Genomic DNA, 25,993 nt, shown 5'->3' on the forward strand with positions numbered 1-25,993 from the left:
CTCGATGCTCTTTAATTCTCGTCTACAGACTTAATCCTATGATATGTTCGCGTTCGTTATGTATGTATATATATGTACATATATATATTATATATATATTATATATATTATAATATATATTATATATATTAAATATATATGTATAAGAGATTATTAATTATAATCACATTCTCTCATTTAACATTTATTCTCTCGATGTGGTTGCTCTTTCTCTCTCTCTCTCTCTTCCTCTTTCTTTCTTACTCTTTCCTTGTTATCATACATATTTTCTTGCATTCGCACTTTTATTCATACTTTCTCACTTTCTCGGATTTTTTTTTATTTTTCCTTCTCACACACACACATACTCTCTCTCTCTCCTCCCTCTCTCTTCTCTCTTTCTTTCCCTCTTTTTTTCTTATTCTCTTTATTCTCATCCACGCCTAGGACACTAAACTCTTCTTAACAAGATACAATAGTTAAAAGTACGCGCGTTCGTGCTTCGCGCGACACGCCGATGATAAAACATAAATACACGCTTCTTAGGGCACCTTTGGTATTAAGCTTGATGTACTCGTCTTCGTCTCACTTGTTTCGTTTCAGTGTGTAGAATTTCATGTTGGAACCGCCATTAAGATTCGCAAGAGTCGCCAATCCGTATCAATCATTGAATAATTTTGTACTCGAGGTTCGAATAAAATTTTATTTCCTCGACAATACGCATAATTTAGAAAGCTCGAGTTTGATATGTATTTATTTTACAAAAATTTTGATATAAATATTTTTTTTTCAAAACAATAAGTTATCGTTTAATGCAATTTTTATGATACTTCGCGTATATTTTTATACTATCCCGGAATGGCGTCATGGCGCTTGTTAATGTATCTGAAAAAGTCTGCGCATGTATATGTATGTGTATGTGTACATGTGTAAACAAACATCGCGATAGAAGTGTGAGTATCGAAGAGTGCCTTCTCTCTTTGCATATGTATACAAGAAACGAAATCCGCTTCCTCGCTTCGCTTTACTTCTCTCATTTCTGTTATTTTCTCTCTTCGATCTTTCCTCTGCTACCATCTCATTCCAGCTATCATCTTTTTTCTCTCTCGCTTCGTCGTCGTCGATCGCGATCAAAGACACGGTGAAAAATAAATAGTAGGTAAAGATAGGTACGCGAATCGATAAGTTAAGTTCGTTAAAAAATATATATACCTAGGAATATTACGTGATTATATTGGGCCCCCCGCTAGAGTCGCGCGAACCAACACGCCTCCGTTCTGCAATATTGAAGAATTTACAAGAATTTGCCTACCGATATGTTTGCTGTGTTCCTTTCGGCGGAAGAGCGATCGAAAATCTTTTGCTCTTCTACCATCCACGTTCACAATTTCTGCGTCTCTTCTCTTTTTCTTTTTTCTTTTTTTTTTTTTTTTAATTTTCTTATTGTGTGTCATGTGTGTTTACGTCTATGTGCTCCCGCGTTTGCGACGTTTTCATTTCTCGCGATCTCTCGCCGGTGATATGTCGACTGTTCGAGTAATGTACAGCTTCCTGCGCGGTTCTTCCTCGTGTTTTATTTTCTGATTGATGTCCTGTTCGGCGAAAAACGCCGTCTCCTCGGACCGGCTGATCCTCTACCCCTTTACATACCGTTGATATCGATCTTAAGGTTGGCCGTTTTCTTGTCTCTTTGATCCCTGAAAAATCGATACAAACGATTAGAACAATTCGTGATACGGCGTGCAAACGCATAAAAATCGCTTAATTGTAGATATCACGCACATATATTCGTCATTAATACAAAAATTTTTTCTAGGCGGAATTAATCGTTCTCTCCGAGAATACGGTAACTTTTTTCTTATTATGCAGACATCCTTAATGATATATACATAAGAAAAAAAAATTGCATCATCTTCTGCTATTTAATTCATTATTAATATGATTCAAAAAAAATAAAACTTGAGAAAATATACAATAAAAAAATTATCTTGATTGCGAATTAAAATTTTCGAGAGAAGTTAAGTTTTGAACACATTCACGAGTTGAAGGATACAAATGTCTGAAGGCGCAAGGACCCAAAGTCTGACAACCACTCATAACGGATTTCTTAATCCCGATGCTCAATATGTCACACACGGTGACAGTTTGCACAAAGACTCGGTCGAGTACTCTGACCGAGCATGAAAGGAGAACGTACATTTGTCTTGTTACCGAATAAAGAGCGCCCGATGTGAAGAGGTGACGTCTTGCCATTGAGTAATTTGCGTACCTCATTAGGACATGACTATGCTGAAAAGCGCTCTTTCACGGTCTGCTCAAAGCTCTCGGTCAACGAAGGGGTGCACACACGGCCTAAAGAAGGAGAGTACAATGTAGATGTAAGGGAAACGAGATGTAGGGAAACAGATGGATAGATTGAATTTTGTTGTGTCTTGGGAAAGAGACCCGCGGGAATAAACAGAGATATTATGAATAAAACGTATTTACATACCATAGAAGATTCAAGATGACTTGAATAAGAAAACAAGATAACGTAAATCTTGTGACAATATTTTCTTATGATATTCTAATAACGTCAAAATCTTGAAAAAAGTTAAGTATAAAAGAGAAATTATAATATTGTATTTATTCAACATGATGTTGATGTAAAAATATGTGTATATTTAATATACTCAAAAGAGAATATATTTGAATATAAAAGAACAAAAAGAGCCAAAAAATTTTAAAAACTGGATCGTTCAACAACTCAGATTTTTCACGTAGCTTTCGTTTTCCAATAATCTCATAAAAAATGTTCACTTATCTAATAAGAAAACTTAAATATAAAAGATTTTGATGATATACATATGTATATTAAAAAACCGCTGACGGAGAAAAAAATATTCACACGTAGGACTTGATGTGTTCACTTATAAAAAAGGACGAGTTTTAATTGATAAATATTCTACACTAGATGGATAATGTAGCGCTAGACATCTTCATAAAACGCAAATTAATGATGACGTGTTCGGCCGTGCCCAACCCCAAGCGGACCGTATCGATCGTCTAATGCGAAAATGAGAAGGACGACGCGTGATAGCAACTTCATTTATAGCATGATCAATTGCAGTTTTTCGGCATCGCGTATATGAATAAACAAGTTGCGATACGATTGTAATCGCAAGCGAACAGTATCGATCCATCGAGTTCAAAGGGTAAGGTCGGGCGATCCGAATCCGGAGCGCTCTTTTTTAGTCACCGATCAATTTTAGGTGACACACTTTTGCTCCGACATGAATCCATTTTCGTACAATTTCGAGTGGATTATTAAAGCCTCCGATTCTAGGATTTCTCAATTCTATAATTCAAAAATTTATTTCAAGATCTAAATTCTTAAAAACCAAAATTATCATATAATTTCATTATCATATAACATTTCATTCCATAAAATTGAAAGATATATCCCTAACAGCAGAAATGTCCGAAAGATATTCAGAGAATATCCATAGAATGTTGCAATATTCTATGGATATTTTCTGAATATTTTTCGAACATTTCTGCTGTTAGGGATAAGACTATAATTTAAAAAATAGCAAATCACTAAATCGGTAGCTTATTTAATTCGAATTATTAGTACAACTGAATTTTAATTTTATAAATTTTATAAATCTAGATTTTATAGAAATTTTAATAACCAATGAAAATTGAAAACCGTATAACGTTACATATTACTTATAATAGATTTTCTTGAATTATCATTCATTTTAAAATAATTCTCTATTTAACTGGAAGATGATACAAATTGTTTTCTTGGCTTGTGCATTTTGCGTCAAATATTACGAACATTGTGAATGTCATGCGCTTTTTTATATCGATATGTTATTGCTACTATATTTCGGCCAGACGAACAACTCCGCCAACTTCATTTAACGCAGCTTAATTACTTAGCTAATTAATTAGTTCAATCCTTTTAGCGATTGGATAACCCGCGAGTTGAACTTAGTTCAGCCCTTAAATTACGCAAGTAAGATCGATCCTTAAATGTCCGACGAATTTTCCTTTATCAGCGAAAATACGATCTTAATTAAAAGCGGAACCTCAGAATCATCGTTTGTGCCTGACTTATCTCTTTTCTACTTTAGATTTTTACTATAATTCTTAAAATGAATTTCGTTTAAACTCCAATCGTAATTAAACCAAAGAATAAAATTGACACGTATCAATTTCTTTTTAATTTCTACAAATCTTAAAATAATGTAGTATAAACATTTTAAAAACAAGATATGTTCTTAGAATAGAAACAATTTCAATCAAATTTTAATTACACTTTAATTAAATTTTAAAAATATATACAAGTTTAAAAAACGCAAAATAAATGCAAAAACAAATTTAAAATATTTTATCATCACAAACATTATTAATCAAAATTCATTTTCAATAAAATTGATTTTAATATTTTACATATCCAATATTTTCTCAAGCGTTATTACAGCCAATTAATACATTGCTACAGGTAGGTGCATAGTGCTCGACGCATCTATATAATACAGTTGTAAAATAAAAACAGATTTAATACAGCGAAAATCAACATATAGGATAGAAAGAAGGATTTCATATGAAGGAAATTACGTAAGAATACGAGCAGCTCAACAAACAGGCATCAATAAAGAAGGAATATAATGAGAAAAAGAAAAAATCTAGAATTTCTAAGATTAAAATGATGTAATTTAGACGAGTTTAATCTTCAATATTACAGATATGAAAAACCTACTTTATCTTACTATCAAATATCGTGTTTCCACTTCAGACATAAATATCGGGATCACTTTTTTATCAGTTCTGTAACATCGTAACATCTGAACTCTTCGAAATTACAGCAATTTCAACCTTTGCTTGGAATAGTGCAAAAAAAAAAGAAAAAAATTGTAAAAAAGTAAAAATAAATCGATGGATTGGTGAAAATTAAACGCCCCAATTAGAAACGCATATGTCAATCGAGCGATAGAAAAAAGAAAAAAAAACAAAACGAAAAAAAAGACGAGAGGAATCGTAATTCTGGTTTTCACGTGATGAGTAGACGATTAACAGACGTATAATTGACGATTGGCCATTGACACCGACGCGCGATTGTGCATTCGCCGTTCGAATGCGAATCCTTCAGCAGGACAGCCGTCGTTAATTGAATTTAATTGGTTTTGAAAGCGACGGCCTGTCTCTGTTGCCTCGAGGCGCGAATGCTTTCAAGAGTCAAAACCGCGAAAATTAAATTGAATAATAATCCAGGATCGATTCAATCGGGCCTGACGCATTTTTTCGGAGCCGATAAAAAAACAAGGATCGAAATCGATATATTCATTTCAATGACGCCGATCGCCGATCTTCGATGCTACAGATACAGAAAAATATATTTTCGTTCCAGATTTTTACAGTTTTATAAATATATATAACTATCATTTTCCTGTGTCCATAGTATCGAATTTTAGTCATCGAAAGTATATCAGTTTTTCGACCTCTATATAGATAGAAACGCATAGCTGTGTTCGAAATTTCAATTAAAGTCGCTATAAAGTAAATTTAATTTTAAACCTTTGTGTGTACAAGTTATTACAAAATAATATATTTTATAAGACATATTTTTCACAAATATATATTATTACACACAATTGTATTTATGTGACTATTAATATTCGTATTCTAAATTTAGAATTTTATATTATTTGAACAAGATTATAAAAATTATGCAGTGTATCTCTTCTTTCCAAAAAGCTGAAAATCCTTATTCATAAAAAAGTTCTAAAGCAACGTCTTTCAAAAAGATTTAAAATTCAGTACGATAGCAATAACAATGATTATAGTACGCCGAAAGAAAGTAAGCGAATATGAAATGTCGACGACAGCACAGCTCTACGTTTTATTAATCGTTGATCGCATCTTTGCAGAGGCGGCTCTATCATAGGACGGACTAAACGACCACCCAGAACCTCGCAATGTGCAAGGGTCTTGTGCTAGACCACAGTAAACACTCGTGCTAAGGGTTTAGGCGCGCAAGCGAGGACCCTGGGTGTTCGAAGGCCTCGAGTATGCAAGCTCCAAGCTTGACCGCAACAAACGCCCTCTTCATCGAGGCTCTCGACATGTGCAATATACGCTTTCGCGTTTCTAAAGTGCCTCGCACACGCCATCTTTCCCGAAACCATCATCTTCGCCCTACATAGACACAGGGAAGATAAATACCGCGAATTTCCACTGAGGACCTAAGTACGTGAAACCTCGCCTATCACAAATAGAGCCGCCCCTTCCCTATGACGTCCTTCGCAGCGGTCTATTGTAGCATAAAGTGGAACCTACTTCGATCCAGAGATTTGTAAAGCCCACCTCGGCCATTTTTGACTTTGCATATTCGATTCGTATCGCTCCCCGGTCGGAGGAGAGGAGAAAGGACCCTTGGAGAGTGGCCATCGCCTGGGCCGCGTAGCGAACGTCTTGGTATTCGACAAAGGCCACTGGCGACCCTCCCTTCGTGTGCATACGAAGCCGGGAGAAACCAGGAAAACTGTGCACAAATAAGAGAAGCGTACAATACGTGCTCTAGTTAGTCGTAAAGACAGTACTCTGGTAGAAGGGGCAAAGGGGTTAAGGGTTTAACGGGGGTCTTGGTTATTGCTTGGTTGTCAATGATGGTTGTCGATGATGTCGGTGGTGTTAGGCAGTGCCGATACAGGGTAATTCATTACACGGAGGGGATGCGACACAAAGTCAGAATTTATCAAATTCAGATCTTAAACAGCTGTGAATTTTTTTCTTCGATATATATGTATGAAAATAATTATTTAATATGTTAAAATACAAATTTAAATATGTTTTTTTTTTATCATTGTATAGAAAAATCAAATCAAAATTTAATGATAAAATTATTTCTATTCTGCCAAATACAGATCTATTACTTTGTATAACTTTCGATTAATTAAATATCGCGTAAATATATTGTTCATTTTTCAAATATCCATTATTTTCATGTTACTTAGAAAATCATTATAAATCGTTAAAATGATTAAACATGTTTTCCTTTCTTATTTTAAATCATTAGAAGGATTACTCCTCTGTTATCGTAATCCTTCAGGATTAGATTCACAGTGTGCTCGGTGCAAATCCGCGATTAGGTCGATTGTTCGCGACATTCCAGACATTACCCTCCGTGCAATTGTGTTCGGCACACCGACAATTAGTAAACGACACTGGTCGCATGGTACGGGTACTAGTACAAGTGCGTCCTATATGCCTACGATCTACGACGGTGGCAAATGATTAGCGGATGTCGGTGATATTTGGAGGCGGTGCTGTTAGTTACAAAGCTTTCGGCGTTCACGGACTTGCACAATCTCAACACCATCGCCCTCTAGCCGGAAATTTAGGTGCAGATACTTGATGCTTCATCGTTTACCCTTCAGCGTCGATTACTATGGTTATTGATCCTAATACGTTTACTAACAAAAGCTGATTACAAATCCACTGCGAGAACGTAAATCAGAATCCGTCAATTTAAAGCCTAATGCATACATAAATGTACGAATATATATATATAGACTTATTAATGCTACAAATTAGAATTATGTAATTCCTCTGAATATCTCTTCTTTATTTTACAATATTTTGATAAATATGAAAATTGAAATTGACTATCTTAAGAAAAAATGAGAAAAAAACATACAATTTGTTAAAATTAAATAGGTTCAAGATTAAATCGATTAATAAAAATAGTAACACGCTAAAAATATTTTTTAAAAATTAAATTTTAAAAATATAAGGAAAATTTCAAAATGAAAAATCAAAAATTCCAGAGATATTAAAATATAAATATATAAATTATAAAATATAAAATTGCATTGTTTATGATCTATTATAACTTTCCACGATTTCTAATCAATTATTAATTATTTAATGTACTTGACTTGTACAGTATTAAAAATATTCAAAAGTGCTTTGTCGCAAAATGTTAATTCCACAAACATATTTTTATTGGAGTCTACCAACGCGTAATAATTACTCGTGCAAGAACAATGGTCGAATTACATACGACGAACACAATGTATTCACGTTGCCGACAACGAAATTCCGTCGAATACTCCCGTGAGCTACCGAAAATTGCAGAATGCGCAGCGTGCCTCCCGCACGTACAAACGCGTGTAATTAACTCAGGCACTCACTTACGAATTCATACTGCAGAACTCCGGGGTTTGCAGAATAATGAGATTTCGCGGGCTAATTATACGGGAGGGGAAGAAGGGCTTCTCTATTGGCGACAGAACTTGCAAGACAGTCGCGCACAGACTTCCGTCAGCGGCGAAACTCGAAAGAGCAGAACGCGTCTTCTAGTTATTATTCATATATTGTGTATCGAAGAAATTGTTATTAACAAACAACGATTAAATTGTTTTTAACGAGTAATGATTCTTATATCTCACGTCGTGATATTAAAATTCAATTAAAAACGGTATGTAAATATGAATCAAACTAATAACTAATGCGTTAATTAATATCATTCATAAGACAAAAAAAATTACAAAACTATTATTTAGGAAAAGATACAAAAATTATTGAAATTATCTGAAATTAAATAATATTTTTATTAAATTTTGTTGTCGAAAAGTGTTAAACTTCGATTCTTCGAGAAAAGTCATTCGACGATTGTCTATCCAAAATTTAATATAATTTGCAACTTAATACAATTTCTCTCAGGTAAGATACAATAACATTATTGCTATATAAATATATATTTCTAAATCGTTTAAAACTTTTATACTCTTTATCAACGTTGTCAATTCTTGGATCCTTAAATTTTTTATCTATTTAATTTTCACGAAGTTATAAATTATATACAAGAAAAAGAAGAGAATAAAATATATAATAACTCTCTGCAATTCTTAACTGAAAACTTTTCTTAAACTCCAACTGATGACCATAGTAATCGACAGCAGAAATGTCGAAGTAATTATATTCCCCAATATTCAATCGTATCAAATATTTTAACAATATCATATATAATTTTGCAGCGAAGCCTGCACAATATTGGTTTACGCAATTTTCCTTTCTCATTATTACAATCCCATAATTGCAAATACGTGATTGGAGTTTACAGTATTAATCAAAGGTTAACGAACGGGCTTGAATTTTTGTTATCCCCACGTAGGAACGTGTTTGCACCCAGGGAAACAGCAAGATATTAGCCGCGGCGTAATCGATTTAACGCAGACATTTAACATGGACATATCGAAAAGAGTTTGCAATTCCCGATGCAATGATTCACAACACCATACCGAAGGCATATTAAGAATCGTGGGAAGGTTCCGCATGACGGAGCACGTGAAAATAATTTATTACGCGAGCGCAACCGTAGTGTGCCCAACCGGATAACATATTTTAACTCCACCGTTTGTTGGATAGCTTGCACTTAGGCAAGTACTCTAATTGCCTAAGTGTGTATCTCCGTCCGTAATTAGCGGTTCACCCGTGTTTAACTACGATTTTGCGTTTCACGCTCCTTGTGACCCGAAGGTTCTCGTTTCGCGATACACGCAAATCAAAGTTGCGCGAAATTAAATTATTAGATAATTATTAGATAGCACTGATATTCTGCGAATTTATCGAATGTAAGAAATGAGAAAAATTACTTGCGTTATGTATTATATCGACGCGTACGTATATGTATATGCTCGCGTTTTCTCTTAGCAACATTCTTTGCTTAACGTGAAAATCCTTGAACGTATTATATCCTTGCTAAAATTACATAACGATGCGACAGCGCAAATCATCAAGCGTAACAAGACTTCTTTACTTTAGATACAAAATATCAACAAAACATACAAAATTCTAGTTTATCTGAAATTTATATTCGCGAGATTTTGATTTTAATTTGAAAATTATGATTAAAAGGATTTTTGTTATTAAACGAGTATTCAAAAATGTAGTTACTAGATATATTACAGATTTATTATAATCTTCTAGAATCCGCGCAAATAAAAATTCAAAAATCAAAAAATCTTTATCTTAATCAATATTAATTTAAGAAATGAAAAATCTAATAATTTCTAAATTTTCATTATGTATGTACATATTATTAGTAAATTTAGACTAAATCGATGTATTCTTTCTGTTCATTCATTTAAAATTGCAAGTAGTTAAATTAACGTCATCGTGGTATCACCACCACGTGGTATACTGATAAGACCCACGTGTATCGGTACCCGTATTTAGTACACATATATCGCCAATATGCAGGCGTAAACATGACTTCATTGTTCAAAGCAATCTATCATCATTGTTGTCGTTGTTATAAATATTTGTATCTGACCTTTTGCATTGTAATATGAAAAATTAAAATTTTTACGTATATATATATTCATTCAATGTGGTCTTTAAATATTTATATATGCTAAGATTCTGTATACATAAATTGAGATTCCGCTAGAAATTTTGATAGTATAAGAATAGTCTTCACATTTAGCAGCATCTAGGTCCATCATTATATCAGTATAGTTCAAATTTTTTTTAGATACAAGAAAAATGTCTTTCAAACATTAGAAATACTCCAATTTGGCTAGTGTATTTCTAGAAATCTCACGATGCATTTACACTTTTATCGGGTCACGATAATGTACCTTGATGCGTTCTAAAGTGTTCTTAGATTCTCGACGATCACACATACACACACACACACACACCCACATATATATATATATATATATATATATATAGGTGTGTGTATACGTGCGGGCCGTACGATATATAAATATACCAAATCGATAAGTAAATATACAACCGTATCCGGTTCGCTTACGTACAAAAGGAGATAATAAAGTATAAACGAAGAATGTGTCTAACCTGCTGAATATGTCCTTTAGTTCATGCTCGGACACAAACTGGCCCAGGTTCGCCACGAAGAGGGTGGAGCACTGCGCATTGCTGACAGCTAGGTTCGGCTGCGACGAGGGTGACCCGACCGGTGACGCCAATGCCGGCGACGGTAGAAAATGAGGCAGCGACGCGTGTATCGACGTCAGCGTTGTAGGATGCGGCAGGGACATAGGCGCCTAGAAGATATATAAATACTTCCGTCATACACTTGACTCTCGCTCCGCTTGGCCGCGTGAATAGAGTCGGTCTGCCCGCGAAGCGACGCGTTTGCGTCAATCCGCCCCGGTCTTTCTCTACATTTGTCCCTCAACGAACAAAAAATATATCTTTTCACATCTTAACAAAAATTCAAGTCTAAAAGTCTGCATGCAAACGCACTTTTTCGTCAATCAAAGGAAGCATTAGCACGTACCATTTGCAAAAAAAAAATGCAAGGAACATATAAAAGAATATTTCAATAGTATTTTGATCCTTCAAACTTTTTCAGACTAAAATATGCCTTTTATAAATTTGTTTTGCTTGCATATATTCGTGTTAACTAGCACGCGATACCTACTATGCAATAGCGTTTTTTTTATGGCAAGTCATTGTCATGTCACAAAAGTAATTGTCTCGTTCTGCTTTTAATCATAAATGAAGGCATAAATTAAATTTTTTTATTCAGTTTTAAACTTATTCCTGATGCTGATGCAAAGTTATTCCAATACCACATTATTTTATTAATAAACTAGAAATAAAATTCAATGTAGCTATGCTGGAAACAAATTATTTATAAAACGCGAAGAAGCACAACAGATTTCTCATTTAACTACATACAAAAATATATTTGCAGCAAATATCGCTGACATGAAAGAAATTCCGAATCATTTACATCGAGTGTATCTGCTATTAACTTATCAAAGCGATGACAGATCTTGTCAAGGTCTCAGTCAGTTTCACCAAGTCGAAAACGTATTTAATCGAGTTAGATATTCGACTTAATAAGTTTCGACGTTATTGCTAGCGAGTTCTCGGTTCGTTATCTCTTGAGTGGATATCTCGAGATTCATTCCTTTTCTACTTCTGTTAAAAGAACGGCGAGATGCGTACGGTGGAAAAGGAAATAATAGCGCGGCAGTCCGAGCTCGAGAGCCTTCGATTTATCAAACGTTCAATGCAACGGATTTTCTCTCTCGTGCCGCGGATAAATTCGAGAGGAATATCGGGAATCCTCTCGATTTTCGTAATAGGGATGATTTGTGTTCAAGATTTCATGAGAGATACAAAATTGGCTTACTATAAAAGCCCAATCGTTTCCAGACATTTCCTCAACAGGAATTTTTCAAATTTCAAAATAAATTAATAACTTTTCACAAAGTGAAGTAATGATACTTGACTTTTTGTAAAATTACTTTTAGCCATATAATATCTCTTTTTACACAAAAACTAATTTCTATACTTTCACTGATCAATTTATTCTGCAAAAGCGAAACTGTATTAAACAAAATGAAAAAATTAGAAATTCGTAGAATCCTATTGGAAACGCTAATAATTAAGTAATGCAAGAATTATTTACATAATCTAAATATTGTTTCTTATATCTAAAAATTTTAACACTCAACTCCTTAGCAAAAGAAAAACTTAAAATGAGCATGACTTCAATAATAGAATTTATACCTATAAAAATTTGCTTATTTCAATATTTAAAAAATCACATATTTATGAATAAAATATAAAATGCAAAACTCTTAAAATTTAAATTTCTTGCAAACAAAATATAAATACCAATTTTAGAAAATTATAAATCTAAACAAAAATACTATTAATAATGTAATTATGTATCCAAGATATTTAAAACTTTTTGAATCAATAATAATGAAATGTAACAGCTTAATGTATTGTATTTATATAAATGTGTTGCGATTTTTCATTCTCGCATTCTCGATTACTTCATGATAATAATTATTTCGCTTTGAGGTATAAGGGAATAATATAGAATCGCTATATATTTTATATATATATATAATCACAGACGGATAGCACGCACACATACGATCGATAAAATACAGATAATATCGCGCTCGTACGCATTCGTGACTATACGTCTGCGTTGTTTATCCTCATAGAAATCGTAGATAATTCGCGACTAAGTTACGGCTCGACATTAATGCGTGACAGGTACCTATACAAACCTGGCACAAGCTTATGTCATATTAAAAATCAATAGCACGAATTTGATGGATGGTACCATCGTTCGTACCACCGATATCTTAAAGAGGGTTGAAAGTATACTCACGTTAAAAAACTTTTCCGATTTTTCGAGTTTTAAAGATTTACAATAATTTTCAACTTATGATTTTATATCTCACATCTTTTAATAAATAAAAGAAATTTTTTGCACACACATATCTTGAAATAATCTCTATTAAATTGGAGTGAAAATAAATTCCAAAAATAGTGCAAACTCGCATACGATATACACATGGAAATGTAAAATAAATATCTAAAATAATTATATGCCCCTTTGATGATATCTATATATATATAAATTTATATTTATATGTTTCATTCAATTAACTTTCATGCCTTTAGATTACTGCTGCCATGTAATTATTTAATGTGTATCTGACTATTTATAATTACGTTTTAATTTTCATTTTTTTTCATTTTCATTAATAATTATAAAATAATTTTTTTTAATTTAATTATATATATTATTAATAATTACATTATGGATTAAAAATTGTTTTCTCAGCTCATAAAATCGAAATAACGCGACGGACAAGCCGAATATCGTGCTGGAGAAAAAGTAAGCCATGGATTTATTAACGTCGTTCTGCGGCAACCATAATTAATCCATGTCGCGACAAACTTCGGAAGCATCGCAATAGTTTGAAAACTCCACGATTTGAAGCTCGCGTGACGCAAACCCACACGACAGCAAACCACACGTTTCTGTATAATACGCGAGAACACGCAGTGCGACGACAAGTTGCACTATCGATTTATAGCGATGTAAAGCATAATATTTGAATATGTTGGCTGATGGTACGCGCGTATGCGGAATAAATATTATTTCTAATAATCCGTACGATATATTACTTGTTATGATTATTGTATTGACGTTAGCTGTATTTAATATTAATACTCGATGACCTATCATGTATCAAATAACGATGTTTTTGATCGAATTGCAACCGATTTTCCATTAATAAACATAGCTTTTGAACTATAAATAGCAATTATAGATAACAATTAGCTTTTAAATAAAATTTCAAAGATGCAAATTGACTAAATCCCTTAATTTAAATTTAATTTTCTGACAACTTTATAATTCGATATATTATATTCAGCAAGATATAATATATATATTATAATATTAAATATATAATATAAAAAAACGAAGAAACTCGACTTTAAATTTGTCAAAGAATTAAGCTGATCATTCAAGCGTGCGATGATAGTCCAAATAGATTGATAAATCTAAAAGAATTCACTCTCCAGAAATCGGTTTGATGAAATCTAAAGGTGCAAAAATCCAAAGACTCACTCAAAGGGCGACTCAAATACTCAAAGCACTAAAGAATTCAACATCGAAAAATCTAAGGAATCTAGGAGTCGAGGACTCAAGGCAGCCGTGATCGAAAGTTCCTTTCGGTCCTTGAGCCCTCGCGTGTCTCCTCGTTACCGTGTAAGAGTAATCGAGTATAACGATCATGTATCACTAACGTGCATCGGGGCGCTCGTCGGCGGCTCCAGAGCTTTGTCTGCAGATAGTCAAAGATAGGAACGTACGGGGACCTGAGGATGTAACGCCGGATGCACCAGCGTCGCATGTTGCAGCGTGCCCGGTAATTCGCCGGCTGTAGAATACGCCAATGGATGATGCCACAACTCAGGACCACCGGGGAAGAATGGACTCCCTAGGTCTGTAATAGAGCACAGGATTAGATAGAGTCTCTCGAGTAATTAAACGTGTGGTCGCGGACTACATTCTATAGCTCGCCAGGATATCTACTGCTACTAAAATTGCATCGGATTTTTATTTCGATATTAATTATCATAATAATAATGTACCTCGGTCTAATACGCACTCATATTTTTGCAGGGTAAAATTAATAATATTAGTTTTAAAAACATTTTTAATTATAATTTGATTGTATTAAAATATAATAAAATTATAATTTGACTATATTTGCGTAATTTTTAACAAAATTGATAAAATTACTGTCACTCAGAAATTTAAGTATAAAAATGAGAACTATATTTCAAGTTAAAAAATTTGAAATTTCCCGCTTCAGCGACTTTTCGGACCTATATTTTTCGCGCCTATTTCTCCATATGTAAGTTTTGAGATTAATTTATATATGGAACTTAGTGATCTCAATCCAAGAGATACAGTTCCGAATAATTAATTTTTTGTGCTTTGACTCTGTTGGCCGATTTAAAAAACATCATATTTATATTCTTAATATTGAGAGCCGATAAAAATATTTCTTTCTGATTAAAAAATTTGCTCTCATTGTCAGTAGATATCCTGCTTAAAAAAGTCACTTATTTTATTTCTGTCATATCTGGGCGGCTTTAATATAAAATTTTTGTTAAAATTATTCATATGTGTGTGTAATACCAAATGTTATGATTAAGGTCGCGTTGATTTGTCGCTCAAATTATTTCAATATTATCGTAATTGTTATAACAATTTCAATGTATATATATATATATATATATGTATATATATATAGTAATATATAGTATTGCTTTTCTCTATTTTCAATTGAAATTAAATATGTTTTCAACACAAAGGAAACAAAGTATCCATGTAATTCGCGTGGCAAATATTTGCCATGCTAAAGAAAGAACGCGGATAAATTCCATCAACGTTTTGCGAGCCCAGCGATTATGCGATCGATAATGTCCAATTTACGAGCTTTCTTTCTAAAAGCTACAGAGATGCACGAAGACGGAAGCATTGATTACTGCACTCGGGGATTTTCCAGAATTAAATGAACGGAGATTAAAAAAGATCGCGCAAAAGAAAGCTCAGACACGCGCATTAAGGATTATCGTGAATTATGTGATATGTAACTTTCAATCGCACTGAAATAATGGTTATAAAAGTCCATATAAATCGCTATATACAGATTATAAAATTAAATAAAATTTTTACGACCTCTCTTATATGTCAAACTGATATTGAGCACAAATACATTTTTTTTAATTCTTTAATTTTTATATAAAACGTATTTTCCAAAAATATATTCGTTTTCCTGTAAAAATAAATTAGTACGAAAGTCACTTATATACCTATCAATCTGACCAATTTTATTTATTTATTTATTCCTCGATTAGAGAAATAAATAATAAATATGTTTATTTATAAGAAATTGATTTATTTATATTTATTTATGACAGATGTAATTATTATTTAAACAAAATTGAGAAGAGCTTTGCATCGTGAATGTTGCCGCTCGAGCGAGCACCGCGACGTAGATTATTTGCAGCGATGCCGGTGTAATGGCACGGTGCAGTGCGCTATCGAGCGTAATCGTCGACGGCACGGCACGAAAAAAATGGTCTTCTCAGAAACCGGCAAATCGCTGGAGAGGGACTTATGATTAGGCGTTATGAGCCGGTGACAATGTAACAGAGCGTCTTTTCCGAGCTACTCACCGCGCCGGTGAACCTTCGCTCGCGGCCTCGCATAAGAATTTCGTTACGCAATTCGTAACATTCACATCATTTGTTATCCACAAAGTATTTCAGCATGTACATACATCTAATACTAATTTTCGAGTGATTTATCGACCTAAACTCGTAGCTTAAATGGACAATTTTTCCCGCGTGAAGAAATTTAAACGATGGAAATGGCATTAATAAGTCCTTGAATGCTCGTTGGTTTTTCTCTCCTTTTTTTTTTTTTTTTTTTTTTATTAAATCAACATTCGCGAATGCATGTTTCGTAGTCACGAAAAACAGCGGCAAAATCGATGCAGGCCGATGCAACCGTATACGCAAAGTTGCATCTTTTCCACCGAGCGCAACTCATAAAAACGCATAATTACTACTCTGATATGAATTATCATGGTAGGAATTATGCAACAAGATGCTCTTTCATATAGCCTTGTACCGCGATCGGACATTGCGGAAATCTGGCGTAACCCGCTCGCACGCGCTACCGCAATTGACTATGCAATGTTTTTGATCTATTCTCGATCAAATCTGTATAAGACAAGTTAATAATGTAAAGAAAAAATTTGCATAAAAATGTCCCGACGCTGGTATGTTTGTGAAACTGAGATTTATCGATACAATATTATTTTTCAATTATTTAAAGACATTTAAAACTTAATTTTATGATAAATCTACATTGTATTTAAAAAAATTTTTTCTTAATTATTTCTTATTCATATTATTAAATTATAAGTATGCATATTAAAAATTATAATAATGTAATAAATTATTAATTTTGATTATTATTTATATGTATATTATTAGTACGATAAAAATGCAATAAATTCCGACTAATTAAAACATCGATCAATCGGAGAGATTGTTTAGTTTAAAAAAGTTTTGAAAAAACAAAAATTGGAAAAATGACCAAGAGAGGGATTTTGATTGTCAGAGTTATTTAATTAAGCCACAAATTGTTTTCGTCCTGACATGTTCCAATTAGTCAAATTCTTTTCTATTATATTTCTTTGTTATAAATTAAAATCAAAATTAAAAGAATTTCCCAAAACTTTCTCTATTTCTAATATGGAAATTAATTACATCCGCAATGAAAATCTCATTTACACATGCCAATTAATATTTACCAAAAAATGTGTGCAAAGCAGTTTAATTTTCCAAAAGTTATTCAACTATTATTGCGAAAAATTTAAAAACTAGAGCACTCTCATTTACTTATTATTTTGCAAACAAAGACGTCTTTATTTCTACGAAAATGCGATTGTTAACCGATAGAAACTGATGCATGAATCTTACGTGTGTGCGTTTGCTACACCAATGGTGTGTTTTAGTCCCTGCCAGGACTGTGCACTTTATTGATTCTAGGCTGACCTCCGATTCGCATGGCGAAGCACACGAGCTCGAGTAAACGCGCACTGTCTAGATAGGGCCAAAGCTTTCACCGTTATCATCGATCATGTATTCTTCTTTTTTTCTTGTTTATTTCACGAACTACGAGTGAATCCAATAAATTGGGAGACAACGCGCTTATTCTCAATTTCTTCGACTCCTATCAAGAGACAATTCATTTTTTTACACACAAATAAACATATTAAAAAAAGTTACATTTTCCATTTTCTATATATTATAATTGATATATTTAACTACGTAAATAATAGGGATAAAATTGAACATCGCAGAATTAATAAATTATTTGAAGGACTTGGCACACATTTATATGCATGTGACAACTCGTTGCATGATACAGATTCTTATCGATACTTATTTACATATTGACATACTTTGTTTTGCACTGACGATCGAAAGTTTTATTTGAATAATAATGCACATTAAAAATGATATAATCGCACTAAACATCCTATACACTCTATCTTACTTATGCACGCACACAAACATTAAAGTTATAATCATTAAAGTTATTATATTTATGTTATATGTATCATAAAGATATAATGATAAGATGTAATTTATAACTTTAATGATTCGCGTTCTTTAATCTGGTTGTCTTTCTCCTCCCATCAAATTAATTCAATTCTCGTATACTTGTTAATAAAAATGTATAGCAAACTATTTTATTTAACACGTTTCACGCATTCATAAAATGTCCTTGAATCGTCGTATAATAAAGAGGTATTGGTATAACATGTTTTTTTCTCCGCGATAGTGACTAATTAGAGTTCTAAACTTAGCGATATATTTTAAATACATTTCTGCTATTTTCTTCATTTTCCTGCATGTTTTTTTTCTATTACAATTAAAGCGTGTATTCACTTTTTAATTTATATACAAGTCACATTTACATATCTACCGACAATAAATTCGTGACAATTAATTAATCACATGTCTACTCATAATAAAACACAATACTCTTTCTATTTACAATTAATTATTATAATCTTTCAAATTTCTTTTAATTATATTTTATTCGTAAACTTATCACTAATTGATAGCTATAATAAAAAAGTCAATAATTGAGGAAAAATCTGAAATAAATACCGATAATAAAAATCTACTTGTGTGTAGTAATAATGATTGTAAAAATAATGAGAAAAAGAGAGAGTAGAGAGAGAGAGAATATCAATTATCCGATTATGATTTATTAAATACATGTTATTTTCATGCTTGATTAGGTTCCTATTTATATGATACTGAACGTATTATATACCTACATCTTTTGATATTTATTACTCCATGACGTCAATTGTTTGTCAGTTGTTACTTATATAACGCGGTTTGTTGTTCGTTACATTGTATTACATTATTCAAATTAGAATATACCAATATCGAACTTATAGTAGTGCTACCTTCACAATAAATAATCCAACAAATCCATATTAAGATATACAAACAGTTTATTAAAGTATAATAAAAATATATAATTCAGTATTTGTGCCATTAAATTTTTGTTTCGATGACGATATAAACGAACATCTTGACAAAAAAAGTCTTTAATAATTTAAATGCAACTCATTTATTTAATTTTTTTATTTGAACGTGATTCATCTTTTATATACCCCAAGTCCTATATCTTGACCTATTTACTCTCCTAGTTTTAAAAAAAGTAATTATATAACAAATATGTACAATTGTAAATTTCTAGCACGAGCAAATGCAATTGCAAAGTACCGCCGTTTATTGTCACTGACCACGCGAAACGTAGACTTACAGATGCAATTATTTTCAAATACACACACACACGTGATGTAGTTGTACGCGAGTAAGAAATAAAATCGCGCGAAGGTATACGATGGAAAAAAAATTATACAAAAGAGCAGTTTCTAAGAGGAGACAAGCGTAATTTTGGTATCGATTTCGAGCGTCATTTGACACACGCAACCCCAACCACGCGAACGCGACTACACGTGGTCTTTCACACGACTCACATTTATATGATACCTACTTGGCACCACGTCGAAATCAATATAACGCACATGTGGATACACACATGTTATAACGCTAAATACAAATAGCGGTCACTTTCATGGACGAGTCGTGCGAAAACACCGTACGAAAAGCTAACCGAGCATGCGATTTTCCAGCGAGAAAATGCAAGCTGCATTCCTCCGGGCGTAGATAATGCATAATACGTCTGAGCACGCACGGTCGGTGGAAAACTCGGTTAAATGGACCATGAATTTCGAAGCGGACAATTACCGTGCGTAGCTTCTCATCGCGAAAATCTTACATCTTATAAAATATCATTTATTGCAATAATTCATCTCGTTAATGTCATATTTCGTGACATTACATTCTGTCCGATAAATTATTTCGAATAATATATAAAAGACACAATTGTGAATGTATTAATTTTGAGATACTTATAGCATATATATTTAAATATGCATATATAAAAATTAGATTTATTTTATACAAGGTTATAAATGTCAAACCAAAATGTGAAAATTATTTAATCTAAAATAGTTTTCATTCTTTATGAACTCTTGTGCAAAATTATATGTGACATGAGATTCCATTTTTAAAATATTTTATATCAAAATTGATGTAAAAAATCATAACTCTTCCTTCAAAAATATTTTCAGATTTAACAAAATAATCATTAAAATAAGTATATACTCTATTTTTAAGATGCTCTTTATATAACAATTTGTCCATACTGCAACCATAATTATACGTTACGTAGAAAAAAATACAAAAGTCATTCGTGTAGTTAGCATTCAACAACAGACATTAACGAGCATCAGAGATCGCGTTTACAATTTGACCTGATTATTCCTTGGGATCACTATTCTCCTCCATTTATCAGCGAGTGAAATACATAAGTGACAATCATAAATTTTATTAAACTTTCGCGCACTTCGCGTAACTTCTGATATGCAACGAGACAGCGTCTCGATCTCGATTTGAAAATGCATTTCAAACTTCGACGATGTACACTGTCTTTGGAAAATAAGACAATACAAAGTTTTTCACTTCTATCGCATTATATTTTAATGGCAGATTCTCCAATCTTTCTGGAGTTGATTTTTCTTGAAAACGGAGAGAGTGTGAAGAGTTGTATTATTTGTTATTATAAAAGTTTTGATGTATATCTTTGTGAAGTCTTTTAAATTAAACAATATTAAGAATATTAAGTCGGCTTTTTAATATTAAAAGACAATATACACCTACTCCACCTTGGCCAACAGAGCCAAACGCGATGTTATTGCGAAAATTAAGAAAAAAAATTAAAAAACTTAGAAATTCGTATCTTATGATTTTAGATCTCAAAATTCTCCTTGTTTCTCTTTTAACCCTGTAAAGAAATAAGCGAGAAAAATATTAGTCCGAAAGCATTCGCCCGACAAGCGAAAGGTCTCGGATTCGATTCCCAATTCAGCCGACTTTCGGACTAATATTTTTCTTGGTTATTTCTTTACAGGGGAAGTTAAAAAAAAACAAGGGGAATTTTGAGATCTAAAACCATAGATACGAATTCCTAAGTTTCAATTTTCGCAGTTTGGCTCTGTTGGCCAAGATGGAGTAGGTGTATAGTGTGTTTTAAATTAAAGTTTTTTTTAAATAAAAGTAAAATATATTCAAAATTGTAACTAGAAAAAAAACAGATTATACACAATGACATATGCATACAGTTAAATACATAATTTTATAAGAGCAAAATATTTGTGACGTTATTTGCAGTAAAACGTTTGATGTTTGATCACAAAAAACGTAATTATGCAAATAAAGTTGAAAATTGTCGTAAAAAACTAGCCTATGGCTTGCATCTTTCTCTTCCGTCACTTTTGCGATCAAAGTGCAAAAATGACCAATATACCATATAATGAGCATTTTATTATCGATGCGAAAATTCCACGTAAATAAATGGAATGAAAACTGTTACGAAATCTGTGCCAAATTACAATTGTACCATTGGTCGAAACAATAATATTCATACTTTGAGAAACAAAGCAGTTACGAAAATAGTGATAAAAAATCCAGCACGAAAGTGAAAACTGCAGTATTTTTTCTTTTTCTTTTTTTGAAGAAAAATCTGAGATTTTATATATTTATGTCATGGTAAAATAATCCAGCACGAAAGTGAAAACTGCAGTATTTTTCTTTTTTCTTTTTTTTTAAAAAAAATCTGAGATTTTTTTATGTCATAATAAAATAATTATGCGCAAAAAAGACTGATGTACACGCTACAAAAGATTATATTTTTACTACTAAGAGTTATACCATTATTTCCACGAAGTAGGCCTTCGTGTTTAAGATTACTCCACCAGCACGCTACTATGTAAATTTATCCCGAGATACTGCTTACATTTAAATTCGATTTGAAAGCAACGAATTACTTCAGATAAACTCAAAGCCGAGACCTTGTTTTCCGAAACACAGGGAGAAGAGAGAACGCGAGCAAAGTTCTGACGAATATAACTCCGGGAATTTCGGAAAGCGCGTTGGCAACAACGAATTCCGAAATCTATCAACCTCGAAAGCATTTATATATAACTATCGTGTCTCTCAACTACATACATATCGTATCTATAGATAACAGATCGATACTCTTTTACTTTTTTAAGTTATATTTTCACAATTATATTTTCTACTGAGTTTTGATTAAAAAATCGATATGCGACGAGACAGCGTCTTGAAAGAAAAAGAAAATTTAAAGTATCTCATAATTTAATAAATATATATTAAATTGTTAAATAATACTTAAAATTGTCTATCAATAATATCGTAAAGAATTTTGCAAGAAAACAAACTACCATTTAACTAACTAAAAGTTGAACGCAATAAACTTCCATTAATTATTTCTTAAATTATGTTTCCAATTTCTTCGACGTCATCGCGAAGGTAAACCTCATCGAAGATACATTTGGCAGTTCGATTATGTCTTATTGACTGACTTGGCGTGCGGAGCGGTAAAATTGGGTCATCGTACGAAATTGCTACCACCTAAACTGAAATTATTCCGCGAAATTTCTCGATGCTAGATACGAAACGGTCTATTTGCGCGATATTAAGAATGCCATTAGCAGCTGATTCCAGCCGAGACTGATAGTACCGGTGTGGTACCTCTAATTTTTAATCGATTAAACAATCGTTCTATCAAAACATTATTGCCTAAAATCGGAAATACAAACTAGTATGTGTGCTTAGATTATTTTAATATGTAACAAAATTATCTTTAAAAAATATTTGGATCTGAAAAAAGCAGATACGAATATATGGACCATTATAACCATTTTCGCTCGAATCCATTTATCACTGACATTGATAATAAATGTTCGGCGAAAAGTGCGTTTAGATATTATGGAAATAAAGACGATCTTTTATCTATGATACAGAAATCAGACGGTGTGCGTGCGACAGCAAGATTTATTGCAGTCGCAGTTTCTTCGGAAACTGATGCGCTTTACGTCCATCCGGCAAGTCTGTTTCCGCAATGTGACACAAATACATATTTATTGCGCGCGTAAAATACGCACACGCACGCAGCCTCTAAACGTGCAGATCTCCGAGATTTATTCAACTTTATTCGTACTTTATTCTTTTCGTGCTATTCTTCGCGATCGATAAAATACGGTGTGTATGTATATTACCGGCTTCTCGTTCGTTCGCATCTCTTTTCTTTTCTTTGTTTCAAATATACTGCGAATTTTTTTATTTCTCCCAATTTTGTACGGTTGCATACCGTATACTAATCCGAATATCGTTATTATACTATTAATCAAATTTCGATCGCAAACTCGCTTGGAATAATATTCCGCATGAAGGTATTATGAACGATAAATAATGCAAAGATTAGTTTGCATTTTTTTTTATACTTTTGCTATAATTCTTAATCTTCTAATTTGATAAAATTTGATTTTTTGTCGAATAGATTAATGTGTAAAATATTTTTTATATGTGTAAAATAATACCTCAAAATATATAGTGCAAAGATTTAATGCCGATTCGGAGCTTAATGGATTAGATTTATGTTATTATTAGTATTGTAACTTTAATGGATATATTTTCCACCCAATGCATATGGGCGGGGATGATGAGAGAGTAGTTCTTAATGTCAATAATATGCAATTCGCAAGATATATACCCAGGATAGCTCGAGAGAACGTTCAACAATGATAGAAGTACGTAGGAACACAAACATCTTTTGAACATTAATAAAATGCTGGTTCTGCAAGAATTGACTAATTTACTTAGATATTTAAATACTGCTTATTAGACTAATTAGGTCATATAATTTTGAAAACAAATTTTGATCGAACTATCCAGCATTTTTAAACTATTTAAACAAGAATAAAATATCCGCAATAAATATATTAAATGTAAATTTGCGATATATCTATTAATTTTATATTTCTAAAGTATATTATAAATCTATAAATGCAATCAATCTGAAAATATTAAATAAATAATTTTTATAATTGTAGAATTCTGATAAATTGCGAAAAATAGAAACAAATCAAGAATTTTGATTCAACAACTATCTAAATAATTATAAATAAAGATAAAGAAATAAAGAAATAAATAAATAAACGTGAGGTACAATTATTAGAAAACAAAGGATCTAATGTTATATAAGAAAATACTGTGTTATCTATTAATTTTATATTTCTAAAGTATATTATAAATCTATAAATGCAATCAATCTGAAAATATTAAATAAATAATTTTTATAATTGTAGAATTCTGATAAATTGCGAAAAATAGAAACAAATCAAGAATTTTGATTCAACAACTATCTAAATAATTATAAATAAAGATAAAGAAATAAAGAAATAAATAAATAAACGTGAGGTACAATTATTAGAAAACAAAGGATCTAATGTTATCTAAGAAAATACCGTGTTAATTTTAGGCGAGTTGCGGATTCGCCATAAATATCCAGAACGGAAATCGGAGATTGTCTATACTCAACGCAGATATTATTATCGCCGTGGTTAATGAGCGCGATAATTTGCGCTATATAAGCGCCATTGTCTAACCGCGTACCGCGTATATAATACTGCTTTATACGTACATGGTGTATACACATCTTACACGTTGTAAAGCCAATGTTAAATGCAGAGGTTCGCCGTGAGAAACCCCACCGTACTTCGATCGATTGTCATACGATTCTCGACGACGATATCTCAGATCCCGTAGTCGTGGGGGGTGGGGGTGGGGGAGGAAGGGTGTGGGAGGGTACTTATGTAAAAAAAAAAATTCTTTTGAAAAAAAGAGCTGAGTGACAACAGGAAGTAGGACACTTTGTAGTCGGTGCAGTGGGTGAGAAATAGTAAGTGAGACGTATTCAGCGAGTGAACGAGTGGCGGTGCATACTTACGTCCCGTTAAAGGGTGCATCAGAGCGGGGTGCGAGGTGGCTGCTGCAGCGGCTGGTTGCTTGGGTTTGCTAACCTTTGTGTTACTTTTTGCAAATTCCAAACGTATGGTTTGTGGCATATCAGGATCGAATCTAACCCCCTGCTGCAAATAGATTCCCTAAATTAGTAAATCGGGAGCACACACGTGGATGGATGGTGGTAGTGTAGTAAGGCAAAGAGACAGAGAAAAAAAGAAACGATTAAAAAAAAAAAGAGAGCAAAGAGAGTGAAGGCCCTTTTTATTTCGTCACTAGCCGCGTGTCCGGTTAATTTTTTGGTATGACAATTTATAAAACAATGTTATGCTTTTAGTAAATTTTGCATGTGCTTCGCTCTGAAAACATTTTTATTCCTTCTATGATATTTTAAAAATAATCTTTTAATTAAAAAGCAAAATATGTAGTCTGTAAATTATTTTTTAAAACAGTTTGTTACTTGAATAAAAATTAATATCTTTTATTATCACTACAGCAAAAATATTTGCAATTTTTTATTATATATGCTACAAAAATCTTGTCCCACGAATTAATACTTATTCTCGTTCAAATATTTGCAGATTTAATTCAAAGTTCATAGCAATATTGATAGATTACGCTATTCCACTCCAATAAAACGTTATTCGTATTTTCTCTGCAG

At 32.5% G+C, this 25,993-nt stretch overlaps 1 protein-coding gene across 5 annotated transcripts in view; it reads right to left on the bottom strand.

The window, feature by feature from the left end:
• Nucleotides 1–364: 364 nt before the first annotated feature.
• LOC114932472 (protein couch potato) overlaps nt 365–25,993 on the bottom strand; it is a 77,824-nt gene continuing 52,195 nt past the window's right edge. For 2 of the 5 annotated variants that reach the window (XM_085479759.1, XM_029304689.2), the window contains 5 exons: nt 25,319–25,460; nt 14,644–14,777; nt 10,837–11,045; nt 6,307–6,511; nt 365–1,676 (listed from right to left, as the gene is read on the bottom strand). In XM_085479759.1, coding sequence (XP_085335885.1) covers nt 1,644–1,676; nt 6,307–6,511; nt 10,837–11,045; nt 14,644–14,777; nt 25,319–25,460 — 723 coding nt within the window. In that variant the 3' untranslated portion in view covers nt 365–1,643. Of the gene's footprint in view, nt 1,677–2,250; nt 2,332–6,306; nt 6,512–10,836; nt 11,046–14,643; nt 14,778–25,318; nt 25,461–25,993 lie in introns of those variants that run through there. The other 3 variants (XM_029304690.2, XM_029304691.2, XM_029304692.2) reach the window with 3 other exon arrangements.

Source organism: Nylanderia fulva, unplaced genomic scaffold (genome assembly GCF_048542155.1).
Source record: "Nylanderia fulva isolate GAGA-0341 unplaced genomic scaffold, ASM4854215v1 Scaffold13, whole genome shotgun sequence".
Taxonomy (NCBI): Eukaryota; Metazoa; Arthropoda; class Insecta; order Hymenoptera; family Formicidae; genus Nylanderia; species Nylanderia fulva.